The sequence below is a fragment of the Furipterus horrens genome, unplaced genomic scaffold (assembly GCF_987537825.1).
Source record: "Furipterus horrens unplaced genomic scaffold, mFurHor1.1.pri manual_scaffold_13, whole genome shotgun sequence".
Taxonomy (NCBI): Eukaryota; Metazoa; Chordata; class Mammalia; order Chiroptera; family Furipteridae; genus Furipterus; species Furipterus horrens.
The window spans coordinates 44,134,896-44,155,210 of record NW_028327183.1 but is presented as its reverse complement, the minus strand read 5'-3'; the positions used below and the strand labels follow the sequence as shown (position 1 = coordinate 44,155,210).

Here is a 20,315-nt window from a genome sequence, read left to right as displayed (position 1 = left end):
CCATCATGTAGCCCGTGGGAGCGCCCGAAGCCCATGGATCGTGGCCAGTGTGACCCGCTGGCCTTGAACTGGGGCTAGGGAGCTGCCTCCTCCCCCACGACAGCTGGCTCTGGGGTTATCAAGATTTATTCAGGATCGTGTTAAGCGGAGGCGGTGGGAGGATGGGGTCCCCGACGTCCCGGGGGCACACACACAGGATTCTCCCTGCCCCCGCGAGGGAGGGGGGAGGCTCGCTTTTTCTTAAAAATATAAATGTATTTATCTGCATCATCACGTTCCTGGGGCACCCAGCTGGCCGGCCCGTGGGCCACAGAGTGGGGAGGGAAGGTGTCTGGGCGTAAGTCTGAGTGAGGCGGAGGTGAGCTCCGCCGCGTGGGGCTAGGGGGCAGCCTCACAGGGATCCGTGCTGGGCCTGGTAGCGGGACAGCACAGCGCGGTAGTGGGATAGCTCCTGGCGCACAGCTACCACCTCCTGACGCAGCAGGGCATTCTCCTTCTCCAGGAAGGCCGCCCGCACCGATATCTGGTTCTCCTTAAGTCTCCTCGCGTCGCGGGATCGCTTGGCTGCCTCATTATTCTTGTACCGCCGACTCCAGTACTTCTCGTCCTGAGGGTAAAGAGGTGGGAAAGCAATGAAGTTCAGGGGGCCCTGGCCACAGTCAGACAAGAGAGGAGCAACTCTGCTTGTTCCTTCGAGGACCAGAGAGAACCTAGACTTACAAGGTTGCTACTTGCCCATCAGCGGTCTCCCTCCCCTGGTATGGGTACCCAAGGGGGTCTGCCCTCCTAGAGCCTTGGTTGCTAAGGAGAGCAGGCCCCTAGCAACAACTAAGGCATAAGAGAGCCTCCCACCCCAAACAACTGGACTTTTAAATCTTCAGTGTGCAAAGCAGATCCCACCCTCCTCACCTGACAAAGGGCCGGCAATTATCCCCTGGTTGCTAAGGATGCTTGTTCCCTAGCAACAGGGCATTCAGGATGTAAGAGCTCCCAGTGAAAAGCACTGCCCTACACATCACCTGTCCAGATCCTAGTTGCTAAGGGAAGTCTAGCCTCCCCAGTGATAGGATTTGATGTCCCATAAAATCCTCCCATAACTGGTCCCTTTGGACCTGGTTGCCAAGGCAACCTCATCTCTCCTCAGCAAAAAAAATTAAGGTCTTCCCTGGCTGAGTAGCTCAGTTGGTTAGAGCAATGTCCTGATACTCCAAGGTTGCGGGTTCGATCCCTGGTCAGGGCACATACAAGAATCAACCTATGAATACATAAGTAAGTGGAAGAACAAATTGATGTTTATGTCTCTCCCTTTCTCTAAAATCAAAAACTAAAAAATTTTTAAAAAGGTCTAAGTGGTCCCAACGACTGCAGCTGGTCTCTGACCTACTGGCCTTGAATAGAGGCCAGGGAGCTGCCCACTGCCAACAGGTCGTGGTTACTTGAAGAGTTGTCATTTAGCAAAAGGGGCCATACTGAGACCTCCCCACGTGACCATGCCCAGGGTTCTCTAGCCCTGGAATTTGGTTGCAGAGGAGGACCACTCTTCAGTACCAAGGAACACCCAGAGCTCTGAAAGATGCCTCTTGAACCCCATTTCATTGAAGCCTATCTCCTGCTTGCTAGGGCAAATCCAGTCCCTAGCAACACAGCCGTGTGGCAGGAGAAACCACTGGTGTAGATTTGGCTTGGAGGCTGGTCCTGGCTGCTCTGGGTAGTTGTGTCTTACACGCGGGCATGGCAAAGTCTTGTGGGAGAAGCCCAGACATCTCTTGTTAGGCAAGACCCCAGAATTGGAAAAGTCAGATGCTAGAAAGATGCGGTCACTGCCCAAAGAACCCACATCGGAATGTGGCTCTGGCTGCCAGTGGGAACCTGGGGCCCCTTGCCAATGAGGCAGTCCAGACCCAGGAAACAAGGCATAGAGGGCTGGCAAGGTCTATGTCCCAGGCAGAGGCAAGTCCCAGCCTGGCTGGCCATTAAGGAGAGAGAGATTGATACCCCATTGCTAAGAAATGCTGGCCTTAGCAACTGAGCTGGGCAGAGCCTGAAGCCTGCCCCACTGAGTGGTTTGGGTCCAGCTGACAGAAGAAATGCCAAGTCTGTACAACTGGGTCGAGCAGGGCTGGCTGAGTCCGTGCCTCACAATGATACCATCTTCATAAATCTCAAGCCCAAAACTTTGCCCCTTTGCACCCCATGGCCAAGGAGGGCTGATCCTTGGCTGTAGGGGAAACAGCACTAATCCTAGTAAGAACCTAGTCCTGACTGTGAGAAACCCTGGCTGTGGAGACTGTTCTAACCAAGCCTGCATCCTACACCTGGCAGTGCTCACCTTCTGCTCCTCTGGCACCTGGATCTTCCTCGCCTTCTTCATGATGGGCTGGGGCTTAAGTTCCTCCTCTGAGAATCGATGTCTCCGAGGGTCAAAAGTCTCATGGCCAGGAATGCTTGATAGGGCTAAATCAGCAGGATCAGGTTCAAAGGTCATCAGCACCTCCACCGTATCTGGGTCCACAGGGCTGGGTGTGTCCCGAGAGGTCAGGCCTTGGGAAAATAGAATGTATTACCTTATTGTGTATTTATTTGGGGGAGGAAGTTCCCTGATGCTACCCCCTAGTCAGGTATCATATCCACTCAGCTATCACATCCACCATATTGAAGGCCAACATAAAGCTCTGCCAGAGATCAACCTCCCTAATACAAAGTATGAAGGTTCCCTAAGCCACAAAGATGCTTTGAAATCATGGAACCAACTCCATTTCTACAAACAGGGAAACTGAGGCACAATCATTACCTGACTTGCCCTAAGTTACACTTGAGTCTGGGCTACTGCTTCTGAATTCTCAGGTCTTCGGAGTCACAGTACTAGCTTCTTCCCCAAACACTAGCTTGAATCCTTACCGAATCACTGAACAACGCCTAGACCCCATAATGATCAGAGGAAAGGAACCCAATACACTGAAAAGACCTCAAGAGCCTCTAAAGAACTATTAGCTTTCATGAGTTGGGGAAGAGACGCGGAAAGTGGGTGACGGTCGGCGCCTTTAAGAGCGAGCAAGCAGGGGTCAGCTGAGGACACCGGTTCAAGGCCGAATCACGTGCCGGCGCCTGCCTTTCCAGCCCCCACCCCCATCCCCGCCGCCTAGGGCTGCCTCACGTTCCCCAGGCCCCGCCCCCTCCCGCCTCACTGCGCGTGCGCGAGGCACGGCGGAGGTTAGCGGAGGACTCACGTGGCTCGGGAGCATGCAGCAGGGAAGGGGAGGGCCTTGGTTCTGCCCGGAGGTCGGGCCAGTGGCAGGTGTGTACAGGAGTCCTTAACCTGCTGCCCGAGCCTGGAGACCCCGAGGTGCCAGGGGGAGCACGCCTTTCCTTTTGCTTCCTCGGGTCTCTCAGCTCGAACCTCTCAACCTCCAAGGATCTAGTCCCCCGCCTGCTCTCTGGGGAGCACAAGGGAACCTGCCCCCTCGATCTTTTCCCCAGGACCCTAATTCCCTCGCCCCTGGGGTACACGCGATTCTGGGATCCCAGGCCCTTCGTCTCCTAGGAGGAACGGATGCTTGGCCCGCGCCTCGATGTAAGCCCTAGAACGAAGATCCTCGGCCTTCACCCCTCTGCTGGACTGCAGGACTCGGGGTCCTGGCCCCTCTCCAATGAGGGACCCAGAAACCAGGGCTGGAGAAACATAAGTCTCTGCCCCGTAAAGGACCTAGGGCTTCGGTCCTATCCCGGTTCCCCCGATTCTGGGCCCAGAATACGGGGGCACAGTCCACTTTCCACTAAATAAATCCGGCGCTCCGGGCTCCCAGTCCCGACCCCACGAGCTCCTACGTCCCACAGCGGAGTCCACACTACCGCCCCACTAGGCGGAGCTCCTGGAACGTAGGGTCCCAAGTCCCTCCTTCCCTGTGGACCCCAGAGACCCAGTCTTTGAGCTTCTCTCCCGACATTTCTCAACTAGGGAGCCCCGAACCCCGGCGCGCCGCCCGAGTCCCACGGCCCGGCCCAGGCGTCGCCCCGCCCCGCCCCGCCCCCTGCAGGTCAGCACGCCCACCCATGGCCCCGCCCCCGCTGCTGCACCTGCGCGGTGGCCGCCTGCCGCCCCGACGGCAGCCCGGGCGGGGGCGTGCCCCGGCGAGGAGCGAGGGGAGGCCGAGCAGCAGGAGCCGGGCCCCGGGGAAGGTGCGGGCGTGCGCACGGGCGAAGGTGCCGGTGACGGGCCACCGGGGGGCGGTGGGCTGGGAGGGAGCCCGTGCTCCAGCAGGAAGGCGTCCAGGTCCACGTACTCCACATCGCCGAATGGCAGCGTCCGTTCCCACAGCAGCGGCGCCAACAGACTCGGGCCGGGCGCAGCCGCCGGGCGCCCCCGAGGGGACCCGCCGCCCACCACCGCCGCAACTGGGGCATCCGCCGGGCCCGCCGCCGGGCCCGTCGACTCCAGGCTCGGCCCGGGAACCGTGGCTGCCGGCAGAGCCGCCCTGCGCTCCTTTTCCTTCAGGAGACCTGGGGGCCAGGAAGACGAGGCAGGATAGGAAGGGAGAGGAAGTCAGAGATGGAGAAGAGACCCCGCGTCAGAGAGACGAGAGGAAAGGGAGGATAGAGCCCCACACGATGGAGATCAGAGGAGGAGAGGACAGACGGGGGGTGGGGTGGAGGGAGACCAGAGAGGGGAGGGGACAGGCTCGTAGAGGGAGAGAGACCCATAGAGAAAGGTCAGAGACGGGGGCAGCACGCACACCAAGAGGCGACAGAGACCGAGAGAGAGAGAGAGAAACTCATTCGGAGGGGACGTCAAAGATGCAGAGAGAGACCAGGGAAGGGACAGACACAGAGGAGGGACGGAAGTTCAGGCAGAGGTAGGTGGACGGTTGGGCAGGTGAGAGAGAAAAAAAAAAGACAGCTTTGTGATTCCTCTGCAGTCTAACCCCCGCCCCGTGCGCAGGTACCCCCTCCTCCCCGCCCCCACACTCTGTAAGGGACAGGAAGGGGCTCTATTCCTGGGGCACATTCCTCATCCCTAGACTCCATGTGACCCCAGGAGGCCCCGCCCCAGCCCGTGTCACTACCGTGTGAGCATCCGACACACCCCCTCCCTCCTCCCTGGACCCCAGGGGTCCAGACTCTCGGAACCAGAAGGAAGAGGGGGTTGGGGATTAGACTGTTGGGTCCTCTGGGAGAAGGGCATGGAGGGGGGGGTGGACTCCTGCGTCCTCGGGGTGGACGGGCTTGAGAGCCGGTACTTTTGGGCCGCGGGTGCTGAAAGATATGGGGGCCTAAACACCTTAGGAAATGGGTAAAGGTTGAGAGGATGGACTCTCGGGATGTAGGGATAGCTGTGGACCCCTCCTCCCCCAGCACCCGAGTCCCTAAGGGAGCAGAGTGTCTGAGATGGGTGACGTGGGGGCTAGAACTCACAGCTGGCTGGTTCTTTGGGCTTGCTGGTCCCCTGCAGAAGGCTCCGCAGCCCAAGCAGCGCTCCCCCGCCAGGGGGGGCCCCAGCCGGGCCGCCCAGCAGCAGGGGGGCCGGGGTCCTGTCGCTCACGGGCCGCGCCATCGCCGGGCACCTGCCCGCAGGCTCACGGGCTCATGGAGAGGCGATGAGCTGTCCTGCCACTCAGCGGGAAACTCCTGTGGTTCTGGCAAGTGCCTACCCAGGGGCAGGCGAGCGCAGCTTGCAAGATTCCAGTATCCAGAGCAGTGCAAATCCTAGGAGCTACGGGGATTTGCAGTCCTCGCTGCAGAAACGTGCAACTCTGAAGGGTCCCAGGCGACCATGCAGTCTGGGTGAGGGAGTGATCAAATCAGGCGGCCAGCTCCTTGCAAGAGAGGGCTTAAGGGGACTCAAGGCGCTTCTTCTATAAGGTGGTTGAGCCTGGCTGTTGCAAAATCTGCAGCTCTCTCAACGGAAGGCGCTTCGCAATCTGCACCAAGAGGTGTGCGCGGAGGGGCGGGGGAAGGGACAGGAGGAGACGGCCGCCTTGAGGCGTGGCCAAAGCAAACTTCTTTCGCGGAAAAAAAAAAAAAGCCAAACCAAAACACCCGACGCCACAGTGATCACCCTCCTCTCGGACCCTACCCGCCCTGCCCCGCCCTCCTCTTGGGCCATGCACCCTAGCCGCGTGCCTCCCTCGGGCTGAAAGTGCGAGCCAATCGCGTCCCTACCCCTCGAGACGCACAGCCAATAGGACCCCTGGGTCCGCCAAGGCCGGGGATGCAGGAGGGGCCCAGTGAGTGAAGTTGTCTGGCCCTTTGGTGGGAGGCGGGACACTGACCTACATTTGGCCAATGGATGACGACGCTGGGGGCGGGATCGTGACCCAGTTCGAGCCAATGAGGCAGGCGGGAGGAGGAAGCACATGGCTCTACTCGTGCAGCCTGACCCGGAGAGTGGGTAAAGTGGTAGGGGGGGGTAGGGAAGAGGCGCCGCTTAAAGGAGCCGCATATCCAAACGACTGTTTCGGGAAACAGGAAGCCAAAACCCGAATAGTGGGGTTTAGGAAGACGGAAATCGGTTCCTAGAAGGCTGCTATTCTCTAATACCCCGCCGCGTCTAGAATCAGACCACTGAGAAACAGGAATTATTCTGTCCCTTTAATAGCTTTGTTTTGGGGGTGACTCCCCTTCCCTCTTGGGTACGGTTGGGAAAAACTGGCGCAATCCTCGATGGGAAGTCTCAGCGACCATGGGGGACACCATCCACTGTAAGACAGACGACACCGATTGCGGAAGTTAGTTCAGGGCACGGTAGGAGGGGGTGTGCAGGGGGCGCGGGCTGGGCCGCGCAGGGCTTTACCCCCGGGAGGCTGAGAAGGGGGAACTGAAATATACCAGGTGGAGAAGCTGGGAGAAATGGTCCGGCAGTGAGCTGAGCCGAAGAGAGGAAGCAGGAGGGTGGAATAGGGACGTTCAGTTTCAGCATCAGGCTGAACTACGTGAAAGTATTCTTGGGGGGTGGGGGGATCTGGCCTGTACCATGTTGAGAAGTCAGAGAGGTGGCCTTTTAGATCACAGGGCTGAACCGAGGGGAGGAAGTAGGAAGGGAAGGGGATTGAACCATGTTAATTCTCAGTAAAGGGGGGCTATTAGATTTTGGAACAGCATAGGGTTATACCACATGGAAACGGGAAATGGTTCCGGGTTCGAAAGACTTACTACTAGGAACCACGGACCAATAGTTAATCGTACCACAAAGAAGTCAGGGGTCTCGGGTTATATACCAAGTTTCAAGTTGCAAGCAGTGAAGAGGAAAGACAAATCATGGACCAGCAATGGTCTATGGCGGGCAGGTGGACTGTAGCACGTTGACACATAGGGAGGAGGGAGAAAGAGCGAGTGAGAACTCAAGAGGCTGGACAATGCAGAAGCAGCAAAGGAGGGTAGGGCTGTATCATACTGACACCATCGGGTGACACATAGGCGGGTTACACCAAGACGTGGAAGAGGGGTGCAGACTGGACCATACCATGCAGGCGGTAGTTGGGGCCTCGGCAGCGCCTCTCGGGGTGTCGGGGGTCCCTGTTGCCCCTCAGGGCCCTATGGGCCAAGGGCTGCAGGGGCCGGCCGTTACCGCTGAGGCTCTGGAAGATCTGGGATGGAGGATTCTGGCTCAGGAGTCTCAGGGAATGCATCTGCCACAGGACAGGGGTGGGGTGGGAAACTGGGAGTGAATAATGATGGTCTTGGTAACGTCATACAGGAAGTCCCGCCCCTGGGAGCGGATCAGTGGGGCTTTGCTCAGCTCCACCCTAGCCCCAAGGGTCATCTGACCCTCTGACCCCCTCCAGTACCCAGTCAACGTGGGGAAGGAGGGTAGGTGAAGCAACGAGGGCGGGTGTACACAGAGGGTCACCTGGAGGGAGGTGATATTGAGGGCCCGGTCAATGAGGATCCAGGTGACAGTCTCAGAGCAGGGTGGGGTGCTGAGAGAGCCCTGATAGGTGATGAAGCCGAAGAAGTCAGGGAATAGGAGCTCCAGGCTCAGGTCTTGAAGAAAGTAGGCGTCATCTGCAGGCATATTTTAACCAGAGTGAAGAGGAGTGCCCCTCTTGAGCTCCCCTCGTGTGCGCACACCTCCACCAATGCACCAGGGACTTACTCTTGTAGGAGATGCGGGTGATGGTGTCACGGTTAAGGAGGCGGCTGAGGAACGGGTTTGAGCTGCTAGCCACCTGAGGAGGGGGGGGTATGAGGCGAGGAGGTAGGAAGTTCAAGCCCTCCATCCCTTCTTCCCCCAATACCCAGGAGTCTGGGCCTCCCAGCCTCCCTCTTCCTCAGACCCCAGATCCCAGGTGCCCAGTCCCCTCCCTCCCTCCGAATCTAGCCTGTGCTCACATTGACGAAGAGGCTGAGAATGGCCAGGCCATTGGGGCCTCGGGAGGCAGCACTGAGGTTCCCATAGAGTTCTTGGTTGAAGTGGATGAGCTGCACCTGGGAGGGGAACATGGCGAGTGGGGTTCCCCAGAAGAAGGGGGGAGAGAATGGGTGCGACTCTGGGCTTTGGGGGGTCCCAAGTCAGCATAAGGATTATGCTGGGGAGGGCAGGTCTGTGGGGAGGATGTGGGGAGGCATTCAGAGGAGAGGGAGGGGAGAAACAGGGTTGACTCAGGGCAAGGGTCAAAGGCTAGAGATCAGTGACCAGCACCTCAGCAGAGAAGCCCAGGTGGTTGATCTGGTGTTCAGAGCCAGCTCCGTCTCGTGCTCCAAATAGCAGCCGCAATTCACTGAGTCGGTGGCTATAAAGGAGGGGACCCCCAGACACATTGACCACAGGCCGGGGTGCAGGCAGGAAAGACACGTGGCGACCGGTGTTGTACAGGGTTCCCCTGAGCTGTGGAAAAGGTGGAAGACAACATGGCGACACAGAGAAAAGATCTCTTTCCTCCCATTTCAACTCCTTCATTTCCTGCTTCCAACAATCACTTAATCATTCAGCATAGTTTGAGCACCACTGATGTTCAAGGCTTTGTGCTGGTCCATGGTAGGTGCTCAATGCTGGTGAATTTATTAGTCTCAATTAAATATTTATTGAGTTGCTACTATGTGCCATGGATACCAGGAAGAGAACAATGAACAAGTAGACAAAAATCCTGTGCCTCATGGAGCTTATGTTCTATAGGGGAGAGACAGGCAATAAATAATTATTCACATGAGTAACTGTTTAATTAGATTCTGTGCTCATACTCGGAAGAACTGGGGGCTCTGAGAAAGTGTAACGGGAAATCTGCCCTAGATTGGATTGGAGGGGGAGGTCAGGGAAGGGCTTCCATGATGAGGTGACACTCAGATGCAGACCTGAAAGAGCAAAGGGCGTTTCAGGAAGGGGGAACAGCAAGTGCAAAGGTCCTGAGGTGGCCTATTTCAGTGACAGTGGACAGGCCAATGGGATCAGGGCCACAAGCCAAGGAGAGAATGGTGATGGAAGCCATATGGGCAATTATGAGGCATTTTGTATTTTTATTTAAATAATTGAATATGTCTAACACATTTGGCACAGTGCCAGACACATGTCTGTTGTTCTTGTTTATGCTGAGAGAAGGATTTCGAGCAGGACAAGTCTGATCTGGTTTGTGTTTTTAAACATCTCTCTAGCTGTGGGGTGGGGAATGGATTGCAGGAGGCAGAGAGGCAGGCCAGCAAGGAAGCTGTGGCTCCAGTACAGGTGCAAGACGATGGTGGGGGCAGTGGAGGCGACAAGAAGTGAAAGGATTTGAATATTTAGCAGGGTGACTAGAAAGGACACCCTGGATGTGGGAATGAGGGAGAGAACAAAACGGGATGGCTGCAAGGCTTTTAGCTGGGGCAGCTGTGTGAAGGATGGTGCTGGCTCATACAAAAAATGGTATTGCAAAGTGAGCAAGAGCACGGATGTTGGGACAATGCTGCCTGGGTTTGAATCCCAGCACTAGCACTCTCTAGCTGTGTGACTGCAAGCAAATAACTTAACCTCTCTGTGCCTCAGTTTCTGCACTCATAAAATAAGGATAGATAACTGGCTTCCAATGCCTTTCCTCCTCTTGTCTTTAGCTGAAAATGGTATTTAAGCTAGTGGCTCAGGCCACTTCAGGAGTTAACTAATTTTTTCCTGGGTATCACCTATGTCTACAGGAGGCATATGTTAAGAAACTTGTGTTAATTTAAAAAAAAAAAGGATAATATTAACACCTACTTCATGGGGTTGCTGGGAGAATTAGAGGGTTTAACAAGCTTTTAAGGCAATGCCTGGCAGAGGAAACATTCTATTTTACCATTGCTTCTACAGAGGTGAGGAGACTAGGGAGCCATGTATGGGGAGGGAAGAACAGGTGATCCATTTTAGAGTGGGAGGAGCCTCCTCTCCACCAAGCTTGTACCCCTTCTTCCCCACCTCAGTGCCCCACCCCAGCCTTCACTCATGCCCCCCCAGTGGATTTGAGAACCTCTCCCTCCAGGCCCCTTACCTTCTCTCCCCCAGTGCTGAGCCTCAGCGGGGGCAGGAAGGGGTCATAAAGAACCCTCTTCAGGTCCACATCCACGGGGCTCTGCCGCTTCCCCACGGCACACAGACTCCAGGCTGCGTTCACCAGGCCCCAGAAGGGAGGCCCTGGGGGCAGGGGCAGGGCAAGGAGGAAAGGGAGTCAGAAATTGGGACTGGATCCCAATGCTGGCATCTGCTGAGAAGGCTGTGGTCTGGTCCCCTGGATCCCAGGAGTAGAACGGCTGGGAACCTGGACTCCTGGATGCGAGGGAAAAGGGGGCTGGGATCCAGGATCCTGGGTCCTAGAAGAATCTCGGAGGAGTTTCTTAAGACCCCCTATCACCTCCAAGCCTCTCTGTGATCAAACCTATCTTAAATGAAGTCATTGGAGGAGGAACTACAACTCCCAGGAGGCCCTAGGGCTACCAGCCTGCTCATCCACAGCCAGCTTGCTCCAGGGCCCATGGGAGTTGTAGTTCTTTCAGACTCCTGCACCACCTATGGATAATGAACGCACTGGGGAGAGGAGTTGCAAGAGAGGGCTGGGCAAGGCAGGGGAGGGGGCCACTGAACCTTTGGTTCCCGGCAGGAGGCAGGACCTGCCTGCCTCTTCCCCTGCAAGTACACGCACGCACACACACACAGTCTCTCTCTCTCTTCCACCCCCACACTCTCCTTCCACTCACTCCCACTCACTACTTGAAATGCGCATGTATAATGCCCCATGGTGAGCCCCTGGGGTTCAGAGGCTGGGCTGGACTGGGGAGGGAGGAAGGGAGGGGCTGGGACTCCTGGGAGGAGAGGGTTCCTGGGTCCGAGGAGGGAGGTGCCCTGGGCCTGGACTGCCTGGTCCCCTCCCCGGCTGCACCTGGCACGAAGTTTCCCTGGAGATTATCCTTGTAGCTCCACCAGTCCTCGGGGTCAGGTGCGGGTCCGATGTGAGCTGGGGAGAGAGCTGCCTGAGCCTCTCTCCTTGGCACCCCCACCCCCGCCCCTCCCTCAGGGGCTCGAGCCCCGACCCCAAGCCTTACCTGCTGCCCCCAGTGCAGCGCAGAGTACCAGCGTTCGAGGGGCGCTCAGACTAGCTGCACCGCCCATCCCCGGGAGGCCTCTGGGCGACCCCTTCCCAGTGCCCCGGCCCCTCTCAGCGCTTCCCTCTCTTTTCTGTGGGACTCTGTCCCTCCAGGACTTCCAGCCTTCCTCCCCTCCCCACGGGGAGTCCCGGTTCCCCAGATATCAGGCCGGCAGGGGACTGAGATTCCCCCAACCCACTCCTCTCTGTCTTCCCCTCCGCGCCTCTCCTTCCTCTCCTTCCCCCCAACTCTCTCTCTGCCTCCCGATCTTTCTACCCCTCTCTCTGCCTTCTGCTTCTCCCTGGGGTTACCTCTTGGTTCCTAATCCACACCCCCTCTTCGCTCTTTTCATTAAGCTCTCCCAAGCCCCCTAACTCCATGTCCCCATCCTGCTTCGCTCACCTCCTCCTCCCCCTCTTCCTTCTCTGCTCCTGCCTCTTCTTTCCCTTCTCTCCCTGTTCACCTCCTCTCTCCCCCTCTAAGCTCCTCTCTCTCTCTCTCTCTCTCTCCTCGCTCTCTCCCTCTCTCCACCTCCTCTCCTGCCTCTTCTGTTTCTCTGTCTCTCTCTTCTCTCTTGTCCCTTCCTCCCTCCCCCTCCCTCTCTTGGTGTTATTTAATTTTTTTTGTGGTTGTTGGGGGGGCGGGCGGGTGCTCTCACAGCGAACACTTCTCCTCGGGCTGTGCGTGTGCGTGTGCGTGTGTGTGTGTGTGTGAGATGCCCAAAGGGCAGCATGGTGGGGTCGCGGGGCCACGGGGTGGCCCGGACACCTGGGCCTGGAGCTGGCCGTTCCCATCCTCCGCAGAAGGGGGAAGGGGGGCGCTTAAGGTGGAGCTGGGAGAGGCCTCCCGAGTCTGCGTGCTCGGGACCCTGGCCCCCGAGGGTTCTGGGGTCCCCCAGCTCTCGGAGACCCTGGCTGGAGCCTGCACAGGCGCCCGCAGCCTCCGCCCAGTGCTCCCCTCGGGCCTCCGCCAGGGGCTGCCTTAACCAGGCTCGGGGATCCCCTGGGAGACCGGGGTGCGGTGAGGGCCGCTGACCAGGAGGGGGAGGCAGAGACCTGGAGAGGGAGAGAGCGGTGAGGCGGGGGAGCCGGGAAGGCCCGGGCGAGAGAGCCCGGGTGAGGTCGGAGAATGCGGAGGCTCTGGACGGGGAGGGGAGCCAGGCTAGCTGCGGAGAGACATGGCGGAGGGAGACGGCGGGCCAGAGGTGGGAGGGCGAGACAGACACAGACGCGCGCTGAGTGAGAGAGAAAGACAGCGACAGGGGCCGAGAGACCCAGAGACAGGGATCCGCCAGCAGGTCAGAGACAGAAAGACAAGGTGCCAGGCAGGAGGGGCCGGAGAGAGGCAGAGACAGAAGAGAGATCAGCAGACGGAGGCCCCAGCAAACACTAAGGAGAGACAGAGACACAGAAGCACACGCAGGGGCCGGGGCAGAGGGACCCGCAGAGGAGGAAGAAGCAGACACACACGTGCACATCTACAGACACAGATACTCGTGCAGAGAAAGAGATTTCAACAGGGAGGAACGGATGGCAGAGACCCAGAAAGAGGGAGGGAGACCCAGAAACAGACAAACGGACCTAAAGGGAGTCAGAGGGACAGGCATTCATCCCTGACCGGTGTGGTTCAGGGGATTGGCAGCGTCCTTCCACAGAGCCAGAGGTCGCTGGTTCGATTCCCGGTCTGGGTGCCTGGGTTGCCGGTTCCGTCCCTGGTTGGCGCAGGCAACCCGATCGATGTTTCCCTCTCACACCCATGTTTCTCTCCCTTTCTTTTTCCCTCCCTTTTCCTCTCTCTAGAAAAAATAAATAAATAAAATCTTTAAAATAAAAAAGAAAGGCGTTCAGAGATAGAGAATTGGAAATGAATGTTTAAGGACCTAGAGATGAAGGAAGAGACACCCAGAGGGAGCAGAAATGAAAAGAGGTAAACAACACACAAGAAAGAAAGGTGTGTATCAGTTATCCATTGCCACATAACAAATTACCCTAAAATCTAGTGGCTTAAAGCAACATTTTAAAATATTTTATTTATTTGTTTTTAGACAGAGGAGAAGAGAGGGAGAGAAACATCGGTATGTGAGAGATACATCATCATTCAGTTGCCTCTCACGTGCCCCTAACTGGGGACCTGACTGGGAATTTGAACCAGCGACCCTTTGGTTCACAGGCCAGCACTCAATCCGCTGAGCCACACCAGCCAGGGATAAAACGATGTTTATTGTCTCATAGTTTCTGAGGGTTAGGAATTTGGGAGCCGTCTAGCTGGGTAACTCTTGCTCAGAGTCTGTCATGAGAGTGCAGTTAGGCTATTGGTCTGGGACTTCAGTCATCAGAAGGCTTGATGGCACTGGAAGACCCACCTCCAAGCTGACCTACATGGCGGAGGGCAGGAGACCTCAGCTCCCGCCGCATGGGCCTTCCTATAGGTCTGCTTGTGTGTCCTCACAATGTGGCTGCTGGCTTCCCCCAGAGTGAGCGACTGGGGAGGGAGGGAGAGAAAGAGAGAGAGAGAGAGAGAGAGAGAGAGAGAGAGAGATCAGTCTTATATGACCTAATCTCAAAAGTTACACACAAGGCCTGTGAACCAAAGGGTCGCAGGTTCGATTCCCAGTCAGGGCACATACCTGGGTATACAGACCAGGTCCTCAGTTGGGGGCGCGTGAGAGGCAACCACACATGGATGTCTCTCTCTCCCTCTCTTTCTCCCTCCCTTCTCTTGTCTCTAAAACAAAATAAACAAAATTTTTAAAAAACTAAGTTACACACAATCACTTCAATGGAAATGAGTTACTAAGTCCAGCCCCCACTCAAAAGGAAAGGGATTAGGATCCTCCTCTTGAAGGGAAGAGTATCAACATCCGTGGGCTTATTTTCAAAGCCTCACAGGTGGGGAGAGGAAGAGACGGACAGAGCAATGGAGCGAGACAGACCTTTACAGTGAGGCTGAGAGGCTGGCCCCACAGACTCAGAAACGCAGAAATGAGCCAGAGAGACAGAGGGCGCTGTGGAGACAGGGAAAAGAGGCAAGACAAATAATAATAATAATAGTGACAGTAATAACAGCTAGCACCTACTGCATACCAGGCAAAATTATAGTTTCTTTTTAAAATTTTTTTTATTTATTTTTTTGAGAGAGGGGAAGGGAGGGAGAAAGAAAGGGAGAAAAATATCAATCGGTTGCCTCTCATATGTGCCCAACCAGGGACTGAACCCACAACCCAGGCACATTCCCTAACCAGAAATCAAACAAGTGACCTTTTGCTTTAGGGGACGATGCCCAACCGACGGAGCCACACTGGTCAGGGAAAAATTATGAGCATTTCTAGGAACCACTCATGTAATCCTCACAGCTGCCCTCTGAAACATAGGCTATTAGCTCTTTTTACAGATGAGGAGACCAAGCCAGAGGGCAAAGGCGACATGCTCAGTCACACTTAGGAAGTGGCAAAGGAGGGAGCAAAAGCAAAGAAAAGAGGGATGGAGAAAACAGGATGGAGATATATGTGCAGAGAAATGAGGCAAGTGGCAGAAAAGGACCCACAGTAGGAACCCCCCTCTAATAGAGAGATTTCTCCATCAGAAGAAATGGCAGCCACCCTGACAGTTTCCTAGATTCTGGGGCTGTGCTGTACACTTGGAGGCTCCAGTTTAACCCTGAAAGCTGTCCCAAGAGGTGGGGGTGGGGGGGTTGTATTAGCCCCATTACACAGATAGAACAATGAGGCTCAGAGACTGAAGTGACTCATCCAAGAGGTAGTGGGTTTAATGGGCGCCCCTCTCCCCGCAAAAACATATGTCCACCTATAACCTGTGAATGGACCTAATTTGGCAAAGGGTCTTTGCAGATGTAATTAAGTTAATAATCTTGAGATGGGATCATCCTACATTATCCAGGCGGACCCTAAAGCCAGTGACAAGGGTCCTCGTAAGAGAAAGGCAAAAGGTGATTGGAGACAGAGGAGACAGGGGTGTGAAGAGTGAGCTTGGGTGATGTGGCCACAAATCAAAGAATGCCAAGAGTCACCAGTACCTGGAAGATGCAGGGAGGACCCGTAGGGCCTTCAGAGGGATGGTGGCCCTGCCAGCACCTTGATTTCAGACTCCTGGCCTCCAGAACTGTGAGGGAATAAATTTCTGTTATTTGAAGCCACACAGTTTGTGGTAATTTATTTTTATTTTTATTTTTTAATATGCTTTATTGATTATGCTATTACAGTTGTCCCAATTTCTTTTCCCTTTGTTCCCCTATGCCCAGAAACCCCTTCCCTCCAGTTGTCCCCCACTTAGTCCATGCCTATTTGTTGTGCATATAGTTCTTCTCAACATCTTCCTGTCTACTCCATTCCCTCCTACTGTGCTTCTTAATTCCTGTACCATCTCCCTCCACTTCCCCCCTTCCCTCTCCCAGCTGATCTCCCCCCAAAATGTTCCCCATACCTATAATTCTTTTCCCACTCTCGTTGCCTACTTAGTTTGCCTTTGTTTCAGTTCCCTAGCTTCTGCTGTTGGTTGTTGTGATACAGTTTCCATTTTAATGTTCATAGTTCTGATCCTCCTTCTCCTAAACAAGTCCCTTTAACATTTCATATAACAGTGGTTTGGATCTGATGAACTCCTTCGGTTTTGCTTTGTCCTAGAAGCACTTTCTCTGCCCTGCTATTCTGAATGACAGCTTCACTGGATAGAGTAATCGGGTTGTAGGTTCTTGCTTTTCATTCCTTTGAATATTTCTTGCCAGTCCCTTCTTGCCTGCAGAGTTTCTTTTGAGAAATCAGCTGAGAGTCTTATTGGGACCCCTTTGTACATAATTCTCTTCTTCTCTCTTGCTGCTTTTAAGATTCTCTCTTTATCCTTAATTTTTGACATTTTGATTATAATGTGTCTTGGTGTGGTTCCCCCTGGGTCCAGTTTTTTTCTGGAACTCACTGTGCTTCCTGGACCTGTAAGTCCATTTCCTTCCCCAAGTTAGGGAAGTTCTGCTTCATCATTTTTTCACATAATTTTTCAATTTCTAGTTCTTCTTCACCTTCTGGCAACCCTGTGATTCGGATGTTGGCCCGGTTATAGCTGTCCCTTAGGTTTCTGAGCCTCTCCTCATTTTCCTCACTTTTCATTTCCTCTTTTTGCGCTGGTTGACTGTTCCTTCCCTATGTTCCGATTTGTTGATTTAATCCCTGGTTTTCTTTCTCTCGCCACTAGTTTCGTATGTGTTTTCCTTCATTTCAGCAGGACTAGCTTTCATTTCTTCCCCGTCTTGTTTAAGATTTGCTGTTAGGTCTGTAAACATTCCTATAACCAAAGCTCTGAACTGTGCCTCAGAAAGATTTCCTAGATCAGATATTTGCTGTCTGGTCAGTTGCGTCACTGAGATCTCTATCATGATCTGTGCTGTCCTTACAGTTTTGTGTTTACCTTTGCTTCCTGGGCAGGGCTGTCACACCTCCTACGCTATAGGGGGCGGAGCCCCGTACACTCATCACTGCTGGGCCACCCATCTCACCACGCTGTGGCGCTTTGTGTAGGGGCAGCGGTCCAAGATGGATTCCTGCCGTTCACTCTCCGCTGAGAGACCAGGAGCCTCCTCCTCTATCCCCACCCACTCCGGCCCTCATAGTCCAAGGCAATGGGGGTCTGCCATCCCTGGCATTGGAATCGCAAGCTGACAGGTCCGGTCTGCAGCCAGGGGTGCTTCCCAGGTGTTTCTCGCCTCTTTTTAAATACAGGTGTCTGTGCTTCCCGCTATCCTGCCGCCATCGCCGCAGCTGCTGTCGCCAGCACAGCTTGACCTCTCCGCCCCAGCTTTGCCCCTCCTACCTGTCCGGATGAGCACCACTTGTTTATAACTTCATACGTTGGACTTCCATGTAGCTTTATTTTCTTGAACTTCTGGCTATTTCTAGTTTTGCAATAGATGTATTCCTTCTTAGTTGTGGAGGGAGATGGAGCGTGTCAGTCGAGGCCTCCCTCTTGGCTGGAAGTCAAGAAAAACCAGTTTGTGGTCATTTTTTATGGCAGCCAACCCCAAAGATGAGTGGAAAAAATTTTTTTAGTGGAATTCTTCAATGGCAGAGATAATGAATGAACCAGAGATACATGGAGAGGGAGAAACAGATGGACTGACACTGCAGGAAGAGCGGGATCTACCTAAAATTCAGCTCTCTTCCTCCAGGAAGCCCTCCCTGGCCTCCCAGGCTGGATCAGTGCCTGCTGTGGACATTTCCAATGTTCTGTGCTACCTCCACCAAAGCACTGATTTCATTAGAGGGGGACTATGTTCCTGGGTGTCTTCCCTTGAGGACCCAGGCCTATATCATCTCTGCATCCCCAGAATCACTTCACATAGGGCACACAGTGATCCTCAGGAGAGAGACTGGGCATGATTGAATGAGACAATGCTCCTGCTCTCTCTCCCTAGAAATCCTGGCCCCTTCTCATCTGCCTGGGAGACACTAAAATTTTCTGCAAGACCCAGTGAAGACCTTATCTCCTCCAGCAAGTCCCTTCCTTGATTTCCCAGGCTGGGCTCCATGCTGCCACCATTATTACATGTTACAGCAGAAATGACTATACCTAGGTCTCTCCCCTGCCCCATCCCACCCCCGGACTGGGAGTCTGACCAGGGCAAGTCTGAGCTTGGACTCCAGTCTTGGTCCTGGCATTTCCCAGGGAGGCCTCAGGAGAATGTGTTGAACAAATAAATGAGTGAGTACATGAAGTAAAATACAGTGACTGTGGCATTTAGAAATGGGTTAAAAAAATTGTTTTTGTATGGGGGTTAAGAGGAAGACCTCCGGTATAGGTGCTATTTTCCTGTATTTCTGACCCGGTCCACCTGGCCCAGGCTCAGACCTCATCTTCTCCCACCAGTGTCCTCCCTACAGGGTTAGAGTTAAGTGGCACCCTGGCTGGCGTGGCTCAGTGGATTGAGTGCCACCCTGAGAACCAAAGGATCACTGGTTTGATTCCCAGTCAAGGCACAAGTCTGGGTTATGGACCAGATCCCCAGTTGGAGGTGTGTAAGAGACAACCACACATTGATATTTCTCTCCCTCTCTTTCTCCCTCACTTCCCCTCTCTCTAAAAATAAATAAATAAATAAATAAATAGTCTTAAAAAAAAAAAAAAAGAAGTGGCAGAGCAGAGAAGTGGCACAAGGCCCAGCCTTGGAGATCAGGGAAGACTTCCTGGTGGAGGTGAGGCCCTCACTCCCCCTTCAATCGCCTTCCCCCTCCAGTCTATCTTTTATAGACCCCAGAGGGGTCTTTCTGCTTCTAGAGTTGAGCTCCTTCACCCTAATCATAGCTACTCCTTAGCTCCCAACAGCCTTGGATAAAGTTCCCACATGAAGTCTTTCTTGTCATGACCAAATCCTTTTTCAGTCCTTCAAGACCTACCTCAGATGTCATTTTCTCTGAGGGACGTAATCTGACCTCCAGGCTCTGGGCTCAAGGCCTTCTCTGGGCTCTTTCAGTGAGTGGATGGATCCACCTCCCTGATTGTCCATATCACTGTTTCTCATACAGGACTGACTCTATCCACACCCCCACACCCCAACCCCCACTTATAGACCTCCCATGGCTTATTAGTGCCTCTGGGAAAAAAACCCAGGCCCTCAGCCTGGCCCCAGAGGCCCCCCATGATCTGGACACCACCAGTCCCCAGCCTCATTTCTCTTCTCCTTTTTAAAAAAGATTTTAATTATTTATTTTTAGAGAGAGGGGAAGGGAGGGAGAAAGAGAGGGAGAGAAACATCAATGTGTGGTTGCCTCTCGCATGCCCCCAACTGGGGACCTGGCCCGCAACCCAAGCATGTGCCCTGACTGGGAATCCCGGAATTGAACCAGCAACCTTTCATTTTGTGGGAGGACACCAAACCCACTGTTCCACACCCATCGGGGCAGAAAGTCCTATTGATGGCACTGCTCTAGAGACCATTTTCATGAAGATCACGGACTGTGGAGCCTCCCTGTCCCTCAGTTTCTCATCTATAAAACAGAGATGATGATGGTAATAATAAGAAGTAACCCACAGAGCATATTATGAGAATTAAAAGAGTTAATATGTGTGTGTCATGGGCTTAGAACAGTGCCTGGCAGAGTAAGAGCCATCTGAGTTCTTAAAAAATAATTGTTATTATTTAAACACACAGTGGCCACCCCTCCCCCAGAAGAGGAGAGCCCAGAAAGCTAGCACATAAATCAAGAAGATTTTGCTAGACCTCCCAAGGAAGTAGGAAAATAGGTGAAGAGGCCATGAGGGGCTGTGGGAACCACCCAGGCCTGGATGGCCCTGGCCCTACTGCCTCCCACCCAGAGGCTGGGGAAGTAGGAGATGAAAGTGAGGAGCGGGCAAGCCCCATATGTTCCTTATGACCCAAACTTTGTTCCCAGCGCCCAAGACTAACAGGCGTGAAATGCACAGCTGGGACCCACTTCCGGCCTGGCCTTTCCCTGCGCCTCGGGCGCTGCGCCCAGTCTGTCTGTGCTCTATAATAGAGGCGGCACAGGTGGCTTCCAGAGCTCAGAGGAGGCCCCTGCCCACCTCAGCCATGCTGAGGGCTTCCTGCCAGAACAGACCCCTGAAGAGCATAAGGGTCTGAGGAGTAATTTGCCCAGCAGAGAACTGGGAAAGAGCCCCAGTTAAAGGCAACCATTTTTTTTGCAAAGGTCCAGAGGCCTGGTGTGGTAAAAGAACAGAGATGATCAGGGAACTTTTATAAACGACCCAGGGACATGGACAACAGGGCGGGGATGACTGTGGGAGTGGGGGGTGGGGCAGTGGAGAGCCACGTGG

At 54.4% G+C, this 20,315-nt stretch overlaps 1 protein-coding gene across 4 annotated transcripts; it reads right to left on the bottom strand.

The window, feature by feature from the left end:
• Nucleotides 1-110: 110 nt before the first annotated feature.
• On the bottom strand, nucleotides 111-12,097 carry LOC149994873 (carbonic anhydrase-related protein 11). Of its 4 annotated transcripts, none has more exons than XM_090260426.1 (10): nucleotides 11,479-12,097; nucleotides 11,316-11,390; nucleotides 10,431-10,543; nucleotides 8,636-8,821; nucleotides 8,326-8,421; nucleotides 8,090-8,162; nucleotides 7,844-7,998; nucleotides 7,457-7,622; nucleotides 2,330-2,541; nucleotides 111-607 (listed from the first exon to the last, which is right to left on the bottom strand). In XM_090260426.1, exons 1-10 carry the CDS (start codon nucleotides 11,543-11,545, stop codon nucleotides 392-394), a joined length of 1,359 nt encoding a protein of 452 aa, XP_090116552.1. In that variant the 5' UTR covers nucleotides 11,546-12,097; the 3' UTR covers nucleotides 111-391. The 4 variants fall into 4 exon arrangements, with proteins under 4 accessions (XP_090116552.1, XP_090116550.1, XP_090116553.1 ...); XM_090260424.1 differs by having other exon boundaries at nucleotides 10,431-10,573; nucleotides 11,479-12,096; XM_090260428.1 differs by lacking the exons at nucleotides 111-607; nucleotides 2,330-2,541 and adding an exon at nucleotides 6,573-6,693 and having other exon boundaries at nucleotides 10,431-10,573; nucleotides 11,479-12,095.
• Between the last annotated feature and the right edge of the window lie 8,218 nt (nucleotides 12,098-20,315).